Raw genomic sequence first — 21,162 nt, 5'->3', positions numbered from 1 at the left:
AGTTGAACAATAATTTGTTGCATTTCCCAATAATATGGCTATTTGTGATTCTTTATTTTTATACTCTTTATGTTTCTCAAATTCTATAAACTCTGCAAATTAATTTGATTTTTGATAATTTAATGGCAACAGGAGTTGATGTTTCTGAACATTCATTAAATGATCTAATAAATGATTCTAAATCATCTAGATTTTGATAGTTTGGTATATTTTCATTTATAATACCACCCATATCCATATTTGTTGTTATTCTAATTTGTGATTGGTCTGTATTTTTGATTAGAGATAATACATTTCCAATGTTTAACGATTTTAGTTCTTCAAGATTATTTTCTAATTTTTTCATTAGTTCCTTATTACTTTTTTTTATTGAAAAAAATTAAAATATTAGTATTTAAAATTAAATTTATGTTTTTTTTTTCTACTTACGATGATTGTAGATTGATTACTAAATTTAAAATTGCTCCATATTTAATTTTTTTAACAAAATATAAACCAAATTGATTTTTAAGTGAATCAATATCAACTATTTCAAAGAAATCTATGATGGGTTTGGCTTCTTCATGTAAAAATAAAGTATTGAAACAATTACTTTTCTATAAAGAATATTTAATGTTTCACCACTATTTACATTTCCTCTAAACAATAGTTCATTTGTGACATTTGAACCATACCCAAATGCTAAACAAACATCTGGTAATAATAATATAGATTGTTTAGTATATAAATGCATCTTTTTTTTATTTAAAATAATATAAATTAAAATATACTACTTACCACACATTATTTTCTTTGGTAATTGATTCTCTTTATTAAGACTACATTCTCTATGTGTTTAAGCTTTTTGCTTGGTATTATATCGCTAATAAAAAATTAATAAATTATAAAAATTATAAATTTTAAAAAAACAAGGGGGTGTTTCGAGAAAAAAAAATTTAGAAATGAAAAAAAAAAGTGATACATAAATTTTTTTTAAAAAAACGCACCTTGTAAAAAAAATTAAAAAATTTTAAAAAAATAAAAAAAATAATTAAAAAAAAAATAATTGAAATAAATTACAAAAAAATATTTTTATAGTTACTTTTACATAATTAAACACATTATTTTTAGACAATTGATATCATCAATGCTGAAACCTTTTCCTATAGAGTTTTTATCTAGGACATAACTAAAAGGACTTAGAAATATTTTCATTTTATTTTTTAGATTATAATTATAAAAATAAAATTATATTGAAATAAAGGAAAAAAATTGATTGAATTAATATTTATTTTATGTATATAAATTAATTGATACTTTATTTTAAAAAACTTAAAAAAAATTTCAAGTTATTATTATAATTATATTAAATAAATATTATTTTAATTTCATTTATTTAAGTTACCCCCTCACCCCCCATTTTCATAAGTAGTAAATCTATTTTAAGATATTAACTTAAAAAATAATAAGTATGAAGAAATGAAAAAAAAAAAAAAAAAAAATAAAATTAAATACATTTGAACAATTTATTTCAAAAAAAAATAAAAAAATTAAAAATTTAAATTTTAAAAATGAAGAAATTTTATTTTTTTGAAATTATTAATTTGTGAATATTGAATTTTTTGCAGAAACTTTCAATTCTTTTAATAGTAACAGTGGTTAAATGATTATTTTTTATTTATATTATTATAAAAAAGTTTTCTTTTTACCCTAAAAATACATTTTATTTTTTTAATACAAAATCTTTAGGGGTAAAATTAATTATTGATGTTTTAGTTTTTTTTATAATAATAAATATTGACGATTTTATCATTGATTGATTGTGAATTGATTTTTGGTATTAAACTTTTTAAATTGAAACTTTCAACAAAAATATTTAACTCTTTGAATGGAAAAAATTCTGAATATAATTGGACATTTTCAAGAATATATGGAATATATGTTTGATCAAAAGTTTTGATTGATAATGAGTATAGGTTGATTGATGAATATTTGGAAAATAAATTTATAATATCTAGATAAAGTTCTTTATTTTCAATTACTATGTTTCTAATAGTTTTATTTTTGATTAAAACGTTTCTTATAACAGCATGGATATCAACTTCATTGAGAACTAGTGTTTTGATAGTCTTTGATCTTGCTAATGCGTCAAACAAATGAACATCATAAAAGTCAATTCCATCCAATGAAAGAGTTTCAATAGATGTGTGTTCACTTGTTAAAATTGAATCCAAACCGTAGGTGATGAAGGAGGTATCCAATTTTTTGTCATAGCAACAATAGGAATTTGAACAGAAGTTTGTTAAAACAAGTTCTTTGATTGTTGAATTATTTGACAAAGTTTTTACCATTTTAAACCAATGTTGTTCAATCTTTTCAATATTGAAGAAACTTTCGTGGTCATGGCAGTTATTTAAATCCTTTGGCTCATCATTAACGAATTTAATGATACCATGGTATAGGATTGGGATGGTCAATGTTTTGAGGTTTGTTGTAAAATTGTTGATTTTTGCAATTTCACATGGCTCGATATGGTCAGAGAACAATACTTTGATGTGCTTTAAAGAATTCGATTGAAAAAGATTTAAATAGCTACAGTGCAACGAATCTCCACCATAATATTTTGAATATGGGTCATAACTAATCTTTTTTGGTTTAAGATCGACTATTTTTCCTAATAAGCCAAATTCATTATAATCTATACCGGTAATCTTGACTTTGTTTATTGAACTGACACCATCTTTATATTCGTAGTCAAAGAATTCTGAATCTTCATCTATAAAAATAGATAAATTGAAACTGATGTTTTCTGGGTATAAATTTCTATACCTTAACACTTCTATAGAGTCATCTTGATTGTCTATGTTAATCAGTACCTTTTTGTAACTCATGGCATTAATGGCATCCATTTTATATTCTATAAGAGAATTGTACTTGGTAAACAATCTTAAATTCCTTACCAACTTGGATGGTCTATCTCCCTCTAAATCATAAAATCTATTAAAAATTTCACAATTTCTTTTTGAATAAATTATTGAAAGGTTACCCGAAACCAATTTAAACCATGACTTTGAAACCAAGCAATAGTTTATTATTTCTCTATTATTGGAAGTATATTTTTTTGATTGAAATAACCTTTTACAAATATAAGGTTTTTTATATGCATTGGAAATAAGTAATGATGTAATATAATCATAGATATATATAAATTCAATTGCCATTTTTAAATAATATAAAATATATGTATAATATTTATTATATAAAAAATATATAATATAGAAAACCAAACAATAACAAATAACAAATATAAAATCAAAAATCAAAAATAAAAATAAAAAAATAAAAAAAACTTATAAATTATTATCATTAAAAAAACACAAATACACAACCACACTTGACTTAATAAAATTTCTATGTATTAATAATTTATTATTTGAAATATATTTTTAATTTCATACTATTTTAAGAACCACTATCACACCTTCAACTGATTAACCCACACACGTACACATAAAAAATAAAAAAAAAAAGTTAATTTTTATTATTCATATTTAATTTAATTTTTCTTCATATTAAATGTTAATTTTTTTTTTCTTCTTTTGGAATTTCAAAAATTTATTTTTAGACCCATCATGTGTTTAATTTTTATCATTAATAAATTTTTAAAAAAAGAAAACTTTTTAAATAAATATTATTATAACAAATTGCAATATAAAAAAAAAAAAAAAATAAACTTAAAAAATGAAGTTATCATATAATTTGTGATAATATAAAAAACAAAATTAATATAAATACATAATAGTAATAATAGTAAATCTAATAACGACATAAATAAAAACATCATTTTATCAAATTGATAATAGTATAGAAAAATGTGTGATGTTCTGTGTGTGAGTTTGTTGGTATTTGTGTGTTTGAAAAAAAAATTGTTATAATGGAGCAATAATAGATTTAATTATAATTTAAAAAAAAAAAAAAATTCAGATATATTGGGTAGCATTAAAAATAACAAAAGCAGCTTTTAAAATTTTCAAAATCAAAAATAATAACAATTTTTTGTCTCAAAAAATAAAGATAATAATAGAATATAATAATAATTTTTGTAATTAAATTATTGTTATTATTGTTTTTATAATAAATAAAAAATTTAAAATAAATAAAGAAAAAAACAAAATCGATTCAATAGATTTGTGTTGATATTCATCCCCTTTTTTCTGCAAACAGTAGTGTTCGATATCAATTCAAATTATAATAAATAATATAATACAGCTATGCAGTTTTTACTTTCTACCCAATAAAATTCCAATCTACTTTACTTTCAATCCATTTTAATTTTTTATAGTGTGTTTGTATGTTGTATATTGTGTGTATTGTGTTTGTGTGTGTGTTTGTACATTTTTGCATTTGTGTGCTTTAAATTTTTACTTCACCCACATTACTATTTTTCTTTTCTTATAATCATTCAAATAATTAGATTATAATGGCAACAAAAATATAAATACAAATAAATTTATTAGTAATTAAAAAAAAATAAAAATAAATAGAATACAACTTAAAAAATTTAAGTTTTTTAAAAAAAAAATTTATTAAATAACCACTACCACTATTCAATAATTAGCCCCCCCAAATCACACAATAAAAAATATAATTAATATTAAAAATTAATAAAAATATTTTTTTAAAAATATTTAAACAACAAATACAAAACATAAATAAACTGTGAACGTTATTTACATAGAGAATACACCCCAATTTCTTAATACAAACTCTGTAAATAAGTAAAAACAAATTTTAATAAACTTTAATACATATTTTTTATTTACAAAACTATTTTATTGTTTTGCAAAAAAAAAAAAAAAACTAAAATATAAAAATAAAAAAAATTTTAATTTTTTTTTAAAACAATACTTTTAATTAATTTTTTTTTTAATTTTTTTTTTTATTACAACGTTATAATTGGTTTAATGAACACATTAGGTTAATGTAAAAAAGAAGCAGCATTTTGGCAATTTTCACAATGATTGATTAGGGGTATTTGTAGTTTGACTGTATCTTTCATTTATGGATAGACCCAGCAGCAGTTTTCAGCAACTTCTTTTTTATATATATTAAGGTATTTATTATTACTGCTATTATTATTTGCTTATTAGGATTATTTATTGTTTATTTTTAAATATATTTATATTAATCGAATGACATGATTTAATAGTATAGGTATTTAATAGTTTAAATGGTAGAGCCTACATTATTTAACACTATAGCCATGGCACTCTGTATCTGGATATGTGATGAATATTAGATCGATGTTGAAAACGGGTTTCGCATTGTATATCGGTTAATAGGTTAGAATCGGCTTCTCTCTTTAAAAGAGTGTTTAAAGGTAGTTTATCTGTAAGTAGTTTGTTTATGAATGTCATTTCTGATCTTACTTGCATTTTGATCAATGCAGGTAATGGATGTATATTAATATTTGATGTGTATTAATTAAATAATAAATAAAAACCAATAAAAAAAAGAATGAAAGAGCTGCCAATGCTGTAAATGCCACCAATGCTACCGATGGTGTTATTGATGCTAACGCTTTAAATACTTAAATGATGCCGATCCAAAATCCAACGTCAAAAGGGCCAGAGAAATATTAGAGTATTGCTTCGTAAAAACCCATTCCCAGACACCATCGAGAAAAATATCATCGCCTACCAATTAGAAATGACCATCAACCAAGTCGTCACATGGTATAAACATAAGAGGGAAAACTTAAGAAATCTAACAACACATCATGCAAAGATTCATTTGTCTCAAAGTTTATAGAAACACCAACGAGTTAAACTTTTTCCTCCACAATTACCCATTTCCTACTGAAGAGAACATTGTATATTTTTCATTAATCTATGGTGTTACCAAAGAAAAGATCAGAATATGATTCATGTCTAAATGATACGCAAAAGAACAACACAGGTATTCATTGGAAATGGCTCCATCAATAAATCTTCATACGATCCATACCGTCATCTTGGTAATTTCTATTATTTCTATGAGGATGAATACGATGTTAACACTGATAAGGTTCCAGAAGGTCACCACTACTGTCGCCACTGCCCCCACAAAGAAGAGAACTACCCAAACTCCAATTCAATCTGTCAATAATGCTTGTTTTAAAAATAATAATAATAATAATAAAAACAATAATAATAATAATAATCAAAATAAAAATATCAACTCATAATATAAATTTTAATTTAAATAATAATAATATTAATAATATTTTAATTTAAATAATAATAATATTAATAATTTTTTTTTTTTTTATTTAAAATTAGACTTTGTTATTTTTTGTAAAGTGGGAGTGTATTGCGTAATTATATAATTTTGGTTTTCTTTATTTATTTTTTTTAAAATTTTTTTTTTTTCAATTACTAATATATAGTATTTTTTTTTTATTTATTAGTAAAATGGCACTTAGTAATTATAAAAGAGAGGCAACAAACAGAAAAGTTGTTCAAAAAAAAAATTCTACAAATATAGAGGTTGTACAAAAAAGAAAGAAGGGTAGACCAACAAAAAAAACATCAAAACCCTGCTATAATTGTAAAACCTGGGCATCACCCGAATGGAGAAACGGTAAGGTTGATGTTAATAGTTTTACTATAGAAGTAATTTTGTGTAATGCATGCGGGATCCGTTGCGCTATAAATATATAAAATGAGGAGATTTCTAGGGAGCAGCATAGCATCGGTAAACTACTAAACTACGACGAAGAAGACCAAGATGAAGTACTAGAATATTATATAGAAGTAGATTACGAAAGAGAAGACGACGACGATGACGACAGTGAAGAAGAAGACGATGATGATGATTACGATTACGAAGACGAAGACGAATAAATAATAAAAAAACAAATAAAATTTTTTTTTAATTATGGTTTATCCTTTGTTAAAACAAACCGATTTTCTACAGTAAACTGTTTTCTTTTTCTAATTTCTATAGATTTGTTATAATGGTCGAAATTCTATATTTCTTTAATTTTTTTTTTTTATTTTTTTATTTTTTTTTATTTAAAAATGTGTGTTGATTAAACAACTTTAAAATAGTTTAAAATTTCTTCAAAAGTTGGACGGTAAATTTGGGATACACTGCAGCATTTTTGAGAGTATAGTAGATCAATCTATCCTCTATAGATCTATTTCTTTGAGAAGAACGGAGAAAGAGTACACATCAGTTTTTTCATTAAGATTTTCACGAGACTGGCTTTCATCTCGTAGCTCTGGTGCAATGTATTCATTTTTTCTTTAAAATTGGATTTGTTTATTTGAATTACTATTACAGATGATACCAAAACCCATAAACTTGATATGGCAGCTGTTTCCTATATGATATACTAAAATGTTGGAATTTGAAATATCAGCATGAGCTACACGAATGGAATGCATATGTTTTAAAGGAGTATAGCTCGAATAGGTTAGGGTTAGTATTCAAGTGATTTCATGGACAAATTCCATAATAATAAAATAGAATTAGTCTAACTTGAATCTGGGAAAATATTGTTGGGTTTGGTAGTTTAAGATTGGCGGCTTCGTGAAAAAACATGTCACCCTTCAATATACAACGTTTACATGCAACTTCTCTATCATTGTGAGTACCGATGAAAACTTGAGAACAGAAACCAGAACCGACACATTGACTAGATATATAGATTTGACTTGGCTCAATGATTTCTAATTGCTGCTCATTTTCCATTAGTTGTTCCCCAACTTCAGGAATATTAGGAGCAGTGCCGGGAAAATTTTGATCTAAAGAGTACACATAATTTTTATAATTCTGGGCATGGATATAGACGAGTTCATTCATATCCATACCTCCAAATAATTCATCTAATGGATCCATATTTGAATTGTTATCAGTTCTATACCTATATTCTTATTTTGATTTTTTATTGGGCACTAATAATAATTATTATTATTAATTTATTTATATTTTGTTTTTGTATTAAATTATTTACCTGTTTTTTTTTTTTCTTTTATATTATAGGTTTTTATTTGTTAAGGGTATATTTATATTTATGAAATAAAAAAAAAATAATTTAAAAAAATAAATAATAAAAACAATATATAAAAAAAAAAAAAATATATAAAAAAAATTAATATTTGATATATACAAATATATATACACTATAAACAAAGACTATAATTATATTTGTAAGTTTGTTGCTGTTGTGTGTTATTAATTTTAATATAAAGTGGTAAAAATTAAGTGATTTTTTATTTTTTCAAGTGAAAAAAATATTACGAAGAATGTGGTTATGTTGGAGGGGTAATTAGTTGTTTTGTTGATGTTGTCTCTTTTCAACACAATCGAATAAAAAAAATACCCCAAAAAATTAACAAAAAAAAAATAATAATATTAAAAAAAAAAAAATTTTATCTTTAAAAAACAAGTGAAAGCTATTTCAAATAGTGAGTGTGTGTTTTAAAAAAAAAATTTATCAAACACACCTACCACACATTTACATAATGAAATACACATATCCTCTTTTTTTTTTTTATCCAAATTTGATTATTTCAAAATTGCATCTTTTTTCCTTTTTAATGTTTGACAAAAATATAATATTAATAAAAAAAAAAAAAAAAATTAATTCATTATTTAATTTTATTTTACATATTAATTTAATATGGACATGTTGTATTTTTTTTGTTTATTATTTGTATAATGGGGGTGTGTTGCATTAATTTCTTATCGTATTAAACTTTAAAAATTTTTTTATATCATATTGAAATTTGTATAAAATTTATAATCAACCAAAAAAAATTATTTAATATAACAGTATATGTAATGTATTGTTTTTTATGTTCAGACCCAATATATTTACCCCCTCTACCCACAAATGTGTTTAAGTTCATATTATTTTTTATATTAAAACACAAAACAATAAAAATAAAAAACTTGATTCACACCCTCTACCACTAATTTTTATATTGTTCATTTTGTAATTTCTCTCATAAATAAAGCTAATGCACTTATACATTAATTTTTATTTTTTTATTGTTATAATTTAAAAAACTATTATATCATTATCACTAAATAAACCATTTCTATTAATATAATCATTATTTCTCTTTTTTATTAATTTTTATAAATAGTGTTCTATTTTTAACACTTTAAACCCAATCAAATTTCTAAAGAGGTAATTAAAAGAACTCTATACAAATAAATAATATTATAAAAAACAAATAAATAAAAACAAATAATAATAAATAAAATTTAAAATTTGTGCAAACTTGGTTCGCTCTTACAATATTATTTATTTTTATTTTATTTTTATTTTTTTTACTATAACTATAATCGATGAATTTATTGATTTTATTACTATAATTGTAGTTACTATTGTGTTCAGTTCTTTGAGTGGTACCAAAAAATAAAAGATGAATTTATTGATTTTATTACTATTATTGTAATTACTATTGTGTTCAGTTCTTTGAGTGGTACCAAAAAATTTTGTGCCACCATCGCTCATAGCTGTTTTTTGTTTATCATTATTACTACTACGATTATTGTCTATTTCTGTGCTTACAACAGGTCTCTGATAATTAATTTGAAATGTTTTTTGTTTATCTTTATTACTACCACTAAAATTATTATTGGTTATTGTTGCAACTACTTTTTAATTTTAACATTTTTCAGGTATTTTTATTAGATTTGAGTGGTGTTCCTCTATAGTATGATTATATTCATGTTCTTGAATGATTATTTCCAATACCTCCTCAAAACATTTTAATATTTTATATTCGTTCTTATTGCTCAAAGTTGAATGTTTCATGAAGCAGTGATTAAGTAACCTCTTTTTAATTATTTCTATAAACCATTTTATATCGTTAATTAATACTGAATATCTTTTGTAAAATCAATTTACCATGTTCTTTTATATAAGAAATAGTGTTTATATTTACCTTTAATGATTCAAAGTTTGAATTATAAAACTTTACATTTATTAAAGTAACCAATCATTTTCTTTTGGGATATATTTTTTATATGTATTTTAGTAGCATTATCTAATGTTAATTTAAATTCTTTACTGAGGTTTGTAAGGATATTATAATTATTATCATTATTTAAGATATTATTATGTTATAGAAATTATTATTATTGTGTGTCATATTTTTTTTTTTATGAAAAAAATTGAAAATTATTTTAAATTATTTTTTTTTTTTTTTTTTTAATTTTTTGAAAAGAAAAATTATTTTATATTTTTTATACTTAAATATTATTAAAATTCATAATAAAAATTTAAAAAAATTTTAATAATAAATTAAAAAGTTATTATTAAAAAAATTTTTTTATTTAATTTTCGTAATTAAAATATTATTTTAATTATTTAGATTTTTTTTTCAAATAATAAATATTTATTTATTTTATTACACATACAAACGATAGACATACTCTCATGGTTCCAAAGCTCATTAATGTTACAATTGATGAAATATTTTCAAACCCCATTTTATTTTTTTTATTTTATGGTGATTTTGTTTTTTTATTGTTATATCTTTCAATAACACTAATAATAATTTAAAATCATATAAAAAATATAAAAGTACTATAGTTCAGAATTTGATTATATAAATACATCAATGAATACACCCAGTTTGAGTTTTACATCAAATAAAGAATAGCGGTGAAGTATTTTGGAAGATATTTAGAATTAAATTTTAAATCAAAGAGTTATTCTGATGATTTATTATAGAGATTTTGATGCAGAATAAGACATTAGTAAAATCGCCAAATATACCCAAAGAGAACAAAGAAATCTATAGACAAATCACAAAACTATATTATATACTTTAAAAATATTCAGCTACTATTCATTCTGGGTTTAAATTGTGAAAATCAATTACTATGTACCATTTCGCAAATTTATTTATATATATATATGGATCACATTATGTGTGTGTGTGTGTGTGTGTGTGTGTTTCCTTAATATTGTAAATTTTGATATATTTTTTTTGTATAGAGTGGGAATGGTGTTGAGATGTTATCAACACATTTTTGTGTAACAATTTCACACAGCTATCCCCATACCCCCAAACATACAAATATACAAATATACATGTTAAAAAATAAATAAAATACAAGTTTTTAAATAACCACACAAACATTCTCACCCTTCATAATATATTTTTGTTTTTTTTCATTAAAATAAATTGTATATACTAATTCGGATTAGAATAATTACCCCATCAATAATTCAAAATTAATAATTTTTGTATTGTTCTATTTTTAAAAAAAAATAAGTTCAAAAAAAAAAAAAAAATTTATTTAAAAAAAATTAAAAAATTCTATTAAATTGAAACAGATCTAGATCCATGTGTGTTTTTTATTATATTTGAGAATAAAAAAATATAAATTGTAAATATATATGGCAACGGCAATTTATAGCATCACGTAAACTGTTATTTCAAACAATAAAAAATTATAATTATTATTAAGTCACTTAATACTGATAGAGGTCATTACAGGTAAATCATTATTAAATATTTATATTTAATATCTTTAAAAAGGAATAAATGGAGTTGGAAATGTTTTTAATAGCCTGCTCTATGCACTTAAACATTAATATTTTTTAATTACCTATCCCCCACTTCACACAATTTAATAATTAATACTATTTTCTTCCCCACCAAACACACATGTATATTGGTGATTGTTAACAATTAATATTACTATGGGGTTGAAGTGAGAAATAGAAATATTTAGATTGGTGTTTTTATTTCTTTTTTTTTTTTTTTTTTTTTTTTTTTTTTTTTAATTATTAAATTATTAAATTATGAAATTATAAATAATTGTAATTTTTAATAAAAAAAATTAAAAAAAAAATTAAAAAAAAAATTAAAAAAAAGAAATTTTGGAAATATTAAAAAAAATAAAAAAAATATTAAAAAAAAAAGGTAAAAAAAATCAATTGTTTTATTAATAAATATTAATTAAAAATAGTAAAGATGAATGTTCAATTTCCACCTGATATGGAGGAAAAATTAATAAGAGTTTTCCGTCCCTGCAATCTTATTTTTGATCAAAAAGATAATATGTATGGGTCTCCATATTATATAAATTATTATAGTAATATAAAAGTAATAATATCCACTACGAATGAACAAGAAGTATTTTCAAAATTGGTCAATTTCGCACCTCATGCTAAAAAATTTATCATCGATTCAATCACTGAAAAGCCGCCTGTCAATTGTGATTTTTTCTCGCCCCTCATCTTAACACCGAGTCTTACCTCTTTGAAATTCATCTTTTTTGATTATAACTTTCCAATTAAACCAGGAACCATCCCAAGTACTTTAAAACATCTTACACTGCCAGTAGATTATAATCAGCCGTTTCATGACACCGTTTTTAAAGACGGTTGTTATTATTACACACCAGTTTTTCCTGAAAATGGACTAACTAGCTTGCACATTCCCCACTATTTTAATCAAACAATTCTTCCAAACGTTCTTCCAAAATCTTTAAGAGAAATAAAAATTGGTACTGCTTTCAAAACTCAATTATTATTTGGTAGTTTTCCAGACTCTGTTACTATTCTTGATTTTTACTGCCCAAGTTATAATCATCAGTTTCTTCCAGGAATCCTTCCAAGAAATTTAAGAAAGCTAAAGATGTATCATAATGTTTCGTTATTACCTGGCTCTTTACCAGAAACTCTTACTTATCTCAAACTAGGCGGCCACTATAACCAACCTATTACTCCTAATCTATTACCAAAATATCTTCAAAAAATATCTTTTGGTCCAAATTTCAACAGTTTATTTGTTCCATCTGAAAATATTCATACAGTCGTTTTTGGTAAAAGCATGCTTTGTGAACCACATAACTTTACAAAAAATGTTAGATGTGTAGAAGTTAAAAACTCCCGTTATTTAGAATTACCACATACTATTAATGAACTAATCATCCATTCCAAAAATAAAAGTTATAGAAGATTTCCACATGATCTTACCTATCTATCACTATCTCGTCCTTCCGAATTTACAAATAATGAACTCAGCCCACTCACAAATCTAAGGCATCTTGATCTTTTTGGTGGTGATCTCATATTTCAAGTGGACCAAATACCAATATCTATAGTATCGCTGACCCTGGATGATTTAAACTCAAACGATCCTTTAGACCTAGGACCATTGGTAAATCTAGAATACTTTAGTTTAGGTGATACACATCACAAAATAATGAAACTTCCATCAACACTCCGTGCACTGAAATTTAATAGTGATCAAAGTGAAGTGTTTGCTAAAGAAATTTTTCCAGCGTCACTTGAAATCCTTCAATTGCCACGATACCATGTCCAACCTCTATCAAACTCATGGCTTCCATCGTCATTGAAAACCCTTATCCATCTTGGTGAACCTGTTATTGGCGAAGATTATAGACGTCCAAATCTCAGTAAATTTTATATTGGTCATTTAAATGAATCCATCTTGGTTCATAGTCCAGCTTTTGTTGCAGATAATCTTGACATTATCAAAACATATAAAACCGTATATGACATTATCATTGAAAATCTTTTAGATTACCATCTACCATTCCAAAAAAAAAAATAGAGAAAGTAAAAATTTTTATTTAAATAACTAAAATTAAAATAAATAAAAACCTTTTTAAAATTTAAAATATAATATGTGTAAATATATATGAGCATTGTATAAATGTCTAAAAGAATATGTATATATATTTTTATATATGTAAATTTATTAGTAAATATATGTGTGTATGTATGTATGTGTGCATATGTGCGTGTGTATAGGTATATGAATATGATAAAAAAAAAAGTCTAAATATTTTTTAAATTCAAAATATTGTTTATTTAATAAAAAAATTAAAATATTAAAAAGCCACATTGATCTATGTAGCTTTTCAAGTTATTTTCCATTTTTCTAATTGACACCAAGTTCTTTCTATTATAGAATTTTTTGAAAATTCTTTTTATCTATATTTTCCAAAATTTGAATTTTTAATTAATTATAATTTGAATATTCCAGTTCTCTTTTTTTAATAATGTTAATATTTTCCTTCAATTTCCAATGATAAGTTGGTAGTGATGAAAGTATTTTGTAGCCCGCAACAAAATGGTGATCTAAACTCTTTATCTGATAACTCTTCATTATTTATTATTTTGAGATTGTTGATTAGGGACCTGATTATCCAATTCCATTTCACTTGAATGAATGTCATCCTCTGCTTGTTTTTCAGGATATTCAAATGAACTATAGTCATTAAAAAAATCAATGATTATAAAAAATTTTAATAAATAAATTAGTTTAAATAAATAAAATAAAATTATTATTATTTATAATAAATCGTCTTTTTTATTATTTTATAATTTACATACTTTTTGGGATATTGTTTTCATTGATATCTTTAAATTGAAACTTTCCTAATCCATCACCAATTGTTATGCATTCTATTTTTTCTTTACCACTATGCATTTTATTTCTTGGTTGTTTCGGGAGAAAGGAAACTATGAATCAAAACAAAGATAGAGGATGACAATGATAAGTTGAATTTGTTAATTTCAGCTCTTTTAAATGCCATCTTCAGCTGTACTATCACCTTCATCTTGGTCTGATATTTCTTCCTACAAAAACTTCATCTACATCTGCACTAACTGGCGGTACTATTAGTTGAGGTATAGTATTTGTGGTACCATAGGCGGGGGGGGAAATTGATGTATATGTGACTCTTTTTTGGGTGAAGCATAACTACTTGATGATGAATTTGAATCAAAAGAATTAATTTCAGCTCTTTTAAATGCTTCGTGGTGAATTTGAATCAAATGATCAGAACCTTGTTTTTTATATAAATCTTTTTGAGGTCCATAAGACAAGACAATGTATGAACAGAAGTGCTCATACATTTCTATTGATTCTTCACAAAAGAAACAATCTTTGAATAATTATTTATTATTTATTATTTATTATTAAATATTTATTTTTGATTTGGTTTCAATAAATTTTTTATTTTATAGAAAATTTTTTAATGAAAAAAAAAAAAAAAATTTTATTAAAAATTTTATTAAAAATTTGTTTTTTTTTTTTTTTTTCGAAATCAGTTCATATCTGGTTTAACAATATTATTATAATAATATTTTAGATTTTTTAAAAAAAAATATTCAAAAATTTGTGGTTTCTTTTTTTTTCCCAAAATCAATTCGTATCTGATTTGACAATATTATAATATAAATTTACCAAAAAAATGGATTTTAATAATAAAAATAATAATAATTATTTAAAATATGAAAATTGAAATGATTAATATATGAATTGAATAACTTTAATAATAAAATTTAATTTTATTAATACTATCTAAATAATAAAAAAAAAAAAAAAAAAAAAAAAAAAAACAATTTTGGGCAATTCTTCGAGATAAAATATCCAACATTTGATTTATTTATCATAATAAAAAAATTTCAATAATAAGCAATTTTTTTTGAATTTAATTCAGTTCATTTATAAAAAAAAAAAAAAAAAATATTGCTATCGGTATGTTTATTATTGATAAATATCCACTCACCCATTAAATTGCCTATATTTATAAATAAAATTAAAAAAAAAAAAAAAAATTTCACATAATTCAGTTGATAAAAGATATTAAAAAAAATATATTTAATTAAATTTTTTTTTTTAAAATTTTTTTGCGCTGGGCAATATTTTTAATCTTCACATTTTTTATATTTTTATTTTATGGTGCGATATAACACCAAAATAAATTTTCAAATATTTGGTTCAAAGAATCTTTTTTTCAATAAAAAAAATCGGGACAGTGATAATTTTCTAAAAAAAAATTGAATCTTTATAATGGGTGAATCCCCAAATAAAACAGCTTTTTAAAATTATTATAATTTTGAATAAAATATTTTTTTTTTATATTCAAAACACCACGTTGCTATGTTCAGAATTTAAATAGATGCGATATAATGAGATGAATAATTTAAATAAAATCATTTATATAAATATCAAAATTAAAACCAATAGTAGTAAACTTCAAATTTAAAATAATTAATTTTCCTCTGTTACAGTAATTAAACTGAATATTTGTATACTTTTTTTTTTATAAAAAATATCAATAATAAAAACTCAGTAGGTTAAAATAAACATCATTTTGGAAATTTCCCAAATATTTATTTGTGGTAGTGGTAGTTGATTGGGGATATTTTTAATTTATGAGAGACCCGGCAGCAGTTTTCGACAACTTCTTTTTTATATATTAAGGTATTAATTATTACTGATATTATTTTTTGTTAATAAGTTGAAATTATTAAGTAACCATAACTTAGAAAGTGGATTATTATCCTATTATTTAACACTTTAACCATCATGATTGAACCATGGCACTCTGTATCTGGATTTGTGATGAATATTAGATTGATGTTGAAAACGGGTTTACATTGTATATAGGTTAATAGGCTAGAATTTGACTCAAATGTTTTATATTAGATTCATATATAAAAACAAAAAAGGTTGGGAAACATTGAAAACTAATAACAAAAGTAGTACATTAAAAAAAGCATTTTATAAAATAATAAAATAATAATAAAAACATATCTACACATTAAAAACAAATATAAAAAAATTTAAATAAATAAAAGATAAATAATAAAGTTAAAAAAAGTTTCAAAAATTAGAAATTTGAATAGGTAAAAATTTATTTAAGGTTAAAAAGAATTTCATATACTTCTAACTGATATTATAACCACCATCTTTTATATTAATTAAAATATTATTAAATGATGGTTTAATAATATGATGATGTATTAAGAAATGAAATTCTTAAATGAAATTGATGTTTTGTTGCTCCAATATAGTTGTTGTTTCTGTAGTAGTTGTTGTTGTGGTGTTGTAGCCGTTATTTATATTATTATTATTCAAATTATTATTATCAAAATGGTTATAAACCTTATTTACATTACTATTTGTTTGATTAATAAAATTGTTTTTTTTTATTTATTTTTTTTACATTTGGATTATTTTATAATAGTTTGTTTTTGTTTTAGTTTTAAATATTCCAAATAGTGTAATATTTTATGTTTGTATATTTTTCTACTCCAAAGGATGAAAAAATTCCACCAAACAAATGAGGAGGGGCAGTTGGTTCATTTATAATATATGAAATCTTTAATTTGTATTCTAGATTTTGGGATGGGTTTTCTAATGTGTTTTTGATTACTGGTTGGGTATCACATATTTCTTCCTTTTCTTCTTTTAAAACTTGATTACAATTTGGATTCATGTTAATTTATTATTATTATTATGAAAGTTTAAAGTTCTATTATAATTATTATTATGCAAATAATTAAATAAAAATCAAATTAAAAAAACAAATTATATTTTTTTTTATTTATTTCTGAATATCAGTTTATCTATTATAATTGAATTAATATGGAAGGGGGTATTTTCAAAGATTGAATTTTTTATGTGGGTGTATGGGGGTGTGAACAAAAAAAAAAAAAAAAAAAAAAATTTATTAAAAATAAATTTTGAGAGGTTTAATATGATTGTATTATTAAATAATTAAAATTTTTCGGGATAATAAAACAATAAACAATATTATTTATGAAATCACATACATTGAGATTTAGAAAAAATTAAACAAATTATATTAATTTTAATTTTGTAACCCAATTTCAAATAAAAAAAAAAAACCCCACTCACAAACAATAATAAATATATACAAACACTCTTTTAACCCCACATGTGCTCTCACACTCGCTGTAAAAAAAAAAAACAAATACATATTAATTTTATATCATGTAAAATTAAAAACAGTTTTAATAACAATCTAATAAGTTTGAACAACAATATTGTACAGTTGCCTCATAAAAAAAAAATAGAATATATATCATTTTTAGTTTTATTATATAAATTCATTTTTTCTTTATTATCTTTTTTTTAAAAGGATATAAATAAACTACAATATTAAAAAAACATAATTTTTATTGTTCAGTGCACAAAAATAATTTTGGTACACTACTTGTGTTAAATTGATAATTGTATTTTTTAACCAATCAAAAACTTTTAATTAATTTGTAATTTTTTTTAAAAAACATTCATATTAATTTTATTTCATAAATATAATATAAAATAAAAATAAATAATAACCAGGGATAAATTTTTCAGTAAATAATACTGATAAATTTTTCAGTAAATAATAATCAAAAACCTCACAAATATAATAACTCTATTAAATTATTTAAAAAAATAGTTTGGGTTGTTATAGCTACTATATAATAGTATTTTGATATATTTCGTAAATATTTTTTTTATAAAATACTTAGTATTATCAATCAATAATATTAGTAATAATCTCATCTAATTTATTATTATTATTGATTGTTCAAATTTAGATGAATTCGAAAAATCAAACTAAAATATTTTTTTCATTATTCCTACACTACTTTAATATTGATTTATATCTTTTTTAAAATTTTTTTTGATTTTAAAGATCTGTAATGTTGTAAATCTGTAATAAAAATTCACACAAATTTTATTTTTATATATTTATATAATTTTTATAGAACATTATTTTTTTTATTATTTTTTTATTTCGTTTTTTTTTATTTCGTTTTTTTTTTTTTAAATTTTTTTTTAAAATTATCATTATAATAATCAACAACTTTATAAAATGAATACAATCAATAAAAGAAAAACAATCAATGAATTAAATCAAAGTCGAGGAAAAATTATAACTGAAGAACTCTTTTTAGTTGATACTGATACGTATGCAAGACCTGAAAATAAACATTATGGAATATCATTAGAAGAGGTAATTAGTTTGTTTTTCAATAAAAAATTTGTAAATAGCTTTTTGGAGCTAACAAATCTCAATTTAGGTTAAGTCAACTCAGAAAAAGAAGAAATTTATAAAAGAGAAATTGAAAAAGTATAAATTCAATCCTATTTCAAAGATTACCAAAGAAGAGCTTTTTGAATATTGGTCTATTACCTTAATGTTCGATTTGGGTGTTTTTAAAACAATTATGGAAATTATAAATCATAGTAATAAAAAAATGAAAGAGACACATTCTATTTGGTTCAATCAACAACCAAATTTACAGATGATCAAATTAAAAGAATTGCAGGTGAAATGAGTGATATTAATTATTGTTTGGTAGAAAGAATTAAAGTTTGCATCCTTGATGAAACAATATACATAGATCTTAGATTCAGATTCATCAGAGAAATATATTCAAGATAATAAAAAATCTCCAATTATGTGTATACCTCGTAAACCTCATACAAATTAGGAACGTATGAAGATCTTAAATTTCATTTAGTTGGTGATAGTGCATTTTTTTCCAAGGATAATTTAAATCATATTAAATAAAGGTTGGCAACAATTTTCCTCAAGTAGCAACATTATCACATTGCTCAAAGATACATTAAAAGATGATAAAAGTTGGATTGCCATTGAACTTGATGGTTATTATAAAGTCTGTAAAATTGATGAAAGAGACCAAAAAGTTCCTACATTTAAATCAATTGCAACAACTGGTTTTAAAACTCAAAATCGTGAAGTTAATCCAAGCAAAGGTTCTAATAATAGTGATGCAGCGGATCTTTATATATTAAATTATTCAACTTTAAAGAAATTATGTTTAGGTTTAGGTGTTTCAAGATCAAGTAGTAATAGGAGAATGGTTATGTCAATTCGTGGTATAGATCCATTATCTCATTCAACCAACCCCAATTCGTACTCTATATTATCAGAAGCAATTCAAAAAGATACTTTAAAATCATATTCATTGGTTAAACTCAAAAACTTGAATTAAGATTTTAATTTACCAGCTCCTGCTCAATTAACATGTTAAGGTTACATTTTAGCTAAAATTTATTTTTTATTCATCCACAAGTCCTACTCATCGTCTTTTTTAAGCTCAATCATATATATATTCTACATTATTATATTCATAAAATTGATTAAATATATTAAATAAAGATATTACAAACAAAACATAGTCTTTTCTTATTGTATTTATTTTTTTTTTTTTTTTTTTATTTTTTTTTTTTTAATTTTTATATAGTTTTTTTTTATTATTTATATTTCATGTTCATCGTTATATAACAAATAATTATAAATAAAATCATATCTTATATATAATATAAATAATAAATGAAATATTTACATGCAACAATAGATTTGATTTCTCTAAAATTATTATTTTTTCTATTTTTTTTATTAATCAAAAATAAAACACCTGACACAAATTAACACAGCAAATAATTTTCAACAAAACAATATATAAATCATGAAACAAAAATAAAAAATAATATATTTACAAATATAAAATAAAATATATAAGAAAAAAATGAAATTTTGGATTTTGATTTTTGTGAATTCCTTCAAAAAAAAAAAAAAAACTAAAAAAAAAAAAAATTGTGAATATGGCAATTATTTGATATAGCAATTATATTTTTAAATGTTTTATGGTGTGTTGATATTTATCATCAGAACAATACTCACTTATATTGCTGTTTTTTTTATATGTATTGAATTTAAATAATCAATTTTTTATTATTATAATCATCAATTTTTTGATTTTAAAAATATCCATCTTTAAAATTCCAGAATTGCCCAAAATTGTTTTTTAATTTTTTAATTTTTTTTATCTTTTCAAAATTCATTAAAGATATTATTATGTATTGAGTGTTTTGTATTTTTTTTTTTATGAAAGAAATTAAAAAATTATTTTTAATTAATTTTTTTCGAAATTTTTTTCGAAATTTTTTTTTTAATTTCGAGATATTTTTTAAAGTAATAAAAGGTGTAATTAACTTACCCATATAAAACTTGGTGGATGTTATTTATTATTTATTAAAAAAGTGACCATTAAAAAAAAAAGTTAAAAATGATTTTTTTTTGCAAAAAAGGTTTTTTTTTGGAAAAAATTTAGAAATAAAAATTTATGCCCCCTTTTTTTTTATTTACAAAAAAAAAAAAAAAAAAATTTTCATTTCTTAATTTTTTTTTGCCTGAATATTATTTTTTTTTTTTTTTTTTTTTTTTTTCACAAGCTCACACAATAAAAACATCACACAAAAAAATTATTATAGTGCGTGTTAAGAGTGATTTTATATTTGTATATGTATCATATATTAATTTTTTTTTATGTATTTTTTTTTTATATATATTATTTTT

General features: G+C 21.9%; 7 protein-coding genes across 7 annotated transcripts; 3 read left to right on the top strand and 4 right to left on the bottom strand.

Annotated features, from left to right (window-relative positions):
- Positions 1-76: 76 nt before the first annotated feature.
- Positions 77-1,194, bottom strand: DICPUDRAFT_90028 (uncharacterized protein; the record flags this gene model as incomplete). The annotated part of the gene is made up of 6 exons (XM_003292897.1): positions 77-359; positions 430-596; positions 632-693; positions 778-805; positions 983-986; positions 1,088-1,194. 6 exons carry the CDS (start codon positions 1,192-1,194, stop codon positions 77-79), a joined length of 651 nt encoding a protein of 216 aa, XP_003292945.1.
- A 345-nt stretch (positions 1,195-1,539) lies between these two features.
- Positions 1,540-3,285, bottom strand: DICPUDRAFT_92963 (uncharacterized protein). Its single transcript, XM_003292896.1, has one exon. The coding sequence runs from the start codon at positions 3,198-3,200 to the stop codon at positions 1,752-1,754; it is 1,449 nt and encodes a 482-aa protein (XP_003292944.1). The 5' UTR covers positions 3,201-3,285; the 3' UTR covers positions 1,540-1,751.
- A 2,628-nt stretch (positions 3,286-5,913) lies between these two features.
- Positions 5,914-6,863, top strand: DICPUDRAFT_83551 (uncharacterized protein; the record flags this gene model as incomplete). The annotated part of the gene is made up of 4 exons (XM_003292905.1): positions 5,914-6,118; positions 6,300-6,327; positions 6,428-6,632; positions 6,687-6,863. The coding sequence occupies 4 exons, from the start codon at positions 5,914-5,916 to the stop codon at positions 6,861-6,863; spliced, it is 615 nt and encodes a 204-aa protein (XP_003292953.1).
- Positions 6,864-7,461: 598 nt separating this feature from the next.
- On the bottom strand, positions 7,462-7,863 carry DICPUDRAFT_83550 (uncharacterized protein; the record flags this gene model as incomplete). The annotated part of the gene is made up of 1 exon (XM_003292895.1): positions 7,462-7,863. The coding sequence occupies one exon, from the start codon at positions 7,861-7,863 to the stop codon at positions 7,462-7,464; it is 402 nt and encodes a 133-aa protein (XP_003292943.1).
- A 1,301-nt stretch (positions 7,864-9,164) lies between these two features.
- Positions 9,165-10,470, bottom strand: DICPUDRAFT_83549 (uncharacterized protein; the record flags this gene model as incomplete). The annotated part of the gene is made up of 4 exons (XM_003292894.1): positions 9,165-9,175; positions 9,421-9,633; positions 9,887-9,953; positions 10,399-10,470. 4 exons carry the CDS (start codon positions 10,468-10,470, stop codon positions 9,165-9,167), a joined length of 363 nt encoding a protein of 120 aa, XP_003292942.1.
- A 1,901-nt stretch (positions 10,471-12,371) lies between these two features.
- Positions 12,372-15,356, top strand: DICPUDRAFT_92962 (uncharacterized protein). Its single transcript, XM_003292904.1, has 2 exons — positions 12,372-13,642; positions 15,339-15,356. Exon 1 carries the CDS (start codon positions 12,633-12,635, stop codon positions 13,572-13,574), a length of 942 nt encoding a protein of 313 aa, XP_003292952.1. The 5' UTR covers positions 12,372-12,632; the 3' UTR covers positions 13,575-13,642; positions 15,339-15,356.
- A 3,292-nt stretch (positions 15,357-18,648) lies between these two features.
- Positions 18,649-19,795, top strand: DICPUDRAFT_83546 (uncharacterized protein; the record flags this gene model as incomplete). The annotated part of the gene is made up of 3 exons (XM_003292903.1): positions 18,649-18,789; positions 18,857-19,022; positions 19,353-19,795. 3 exons carry the CDS (start codon positions 18,649-18,651, stop codon positions 19,793-19,795), a joined length of 750 nt encoding a protein of 249 aa, XP_003292951.1.
- Between the last annotated feature and the right edge of the window lie 1,367 nt (positions 19,796-21,162).

This window comes from Dictyostelium purpureum (assembly GCF_000190715.1).
Source record: "Dictyostelium purpureum unplaced genomic scaffold DICPUscaffold_383, whole genome shotgun sequence".
NCBI classification, from domain to species: Eukaryota; Evosea; class Eumycetozoa; order Dictyosteliales; family Dictyosteliaceae; genus Dictyostelium; species Dictyostelium purpureum.
This window is presented reverse-complemented; position numbering and strand designations above follow the sequence as displayed.

What these genes read in the sequence shown, in the direction of transcription:
- DICPUDRAFT_92963 (XM_003292896.1), bottom strand. Translation starts at nt 3,200, where the DNA reads ATGGCAATTGAATTTATATATATCTATGATTATATTACATCATTACTT.
- DICPUDRAFT_92962 (XM_003292904.1), top strand. Translation starts at nt 12,633, where the DNA reads ATGTATCATAATGTTTCGTTATTACCTGGCTCTTTACCAGAAACTCTT.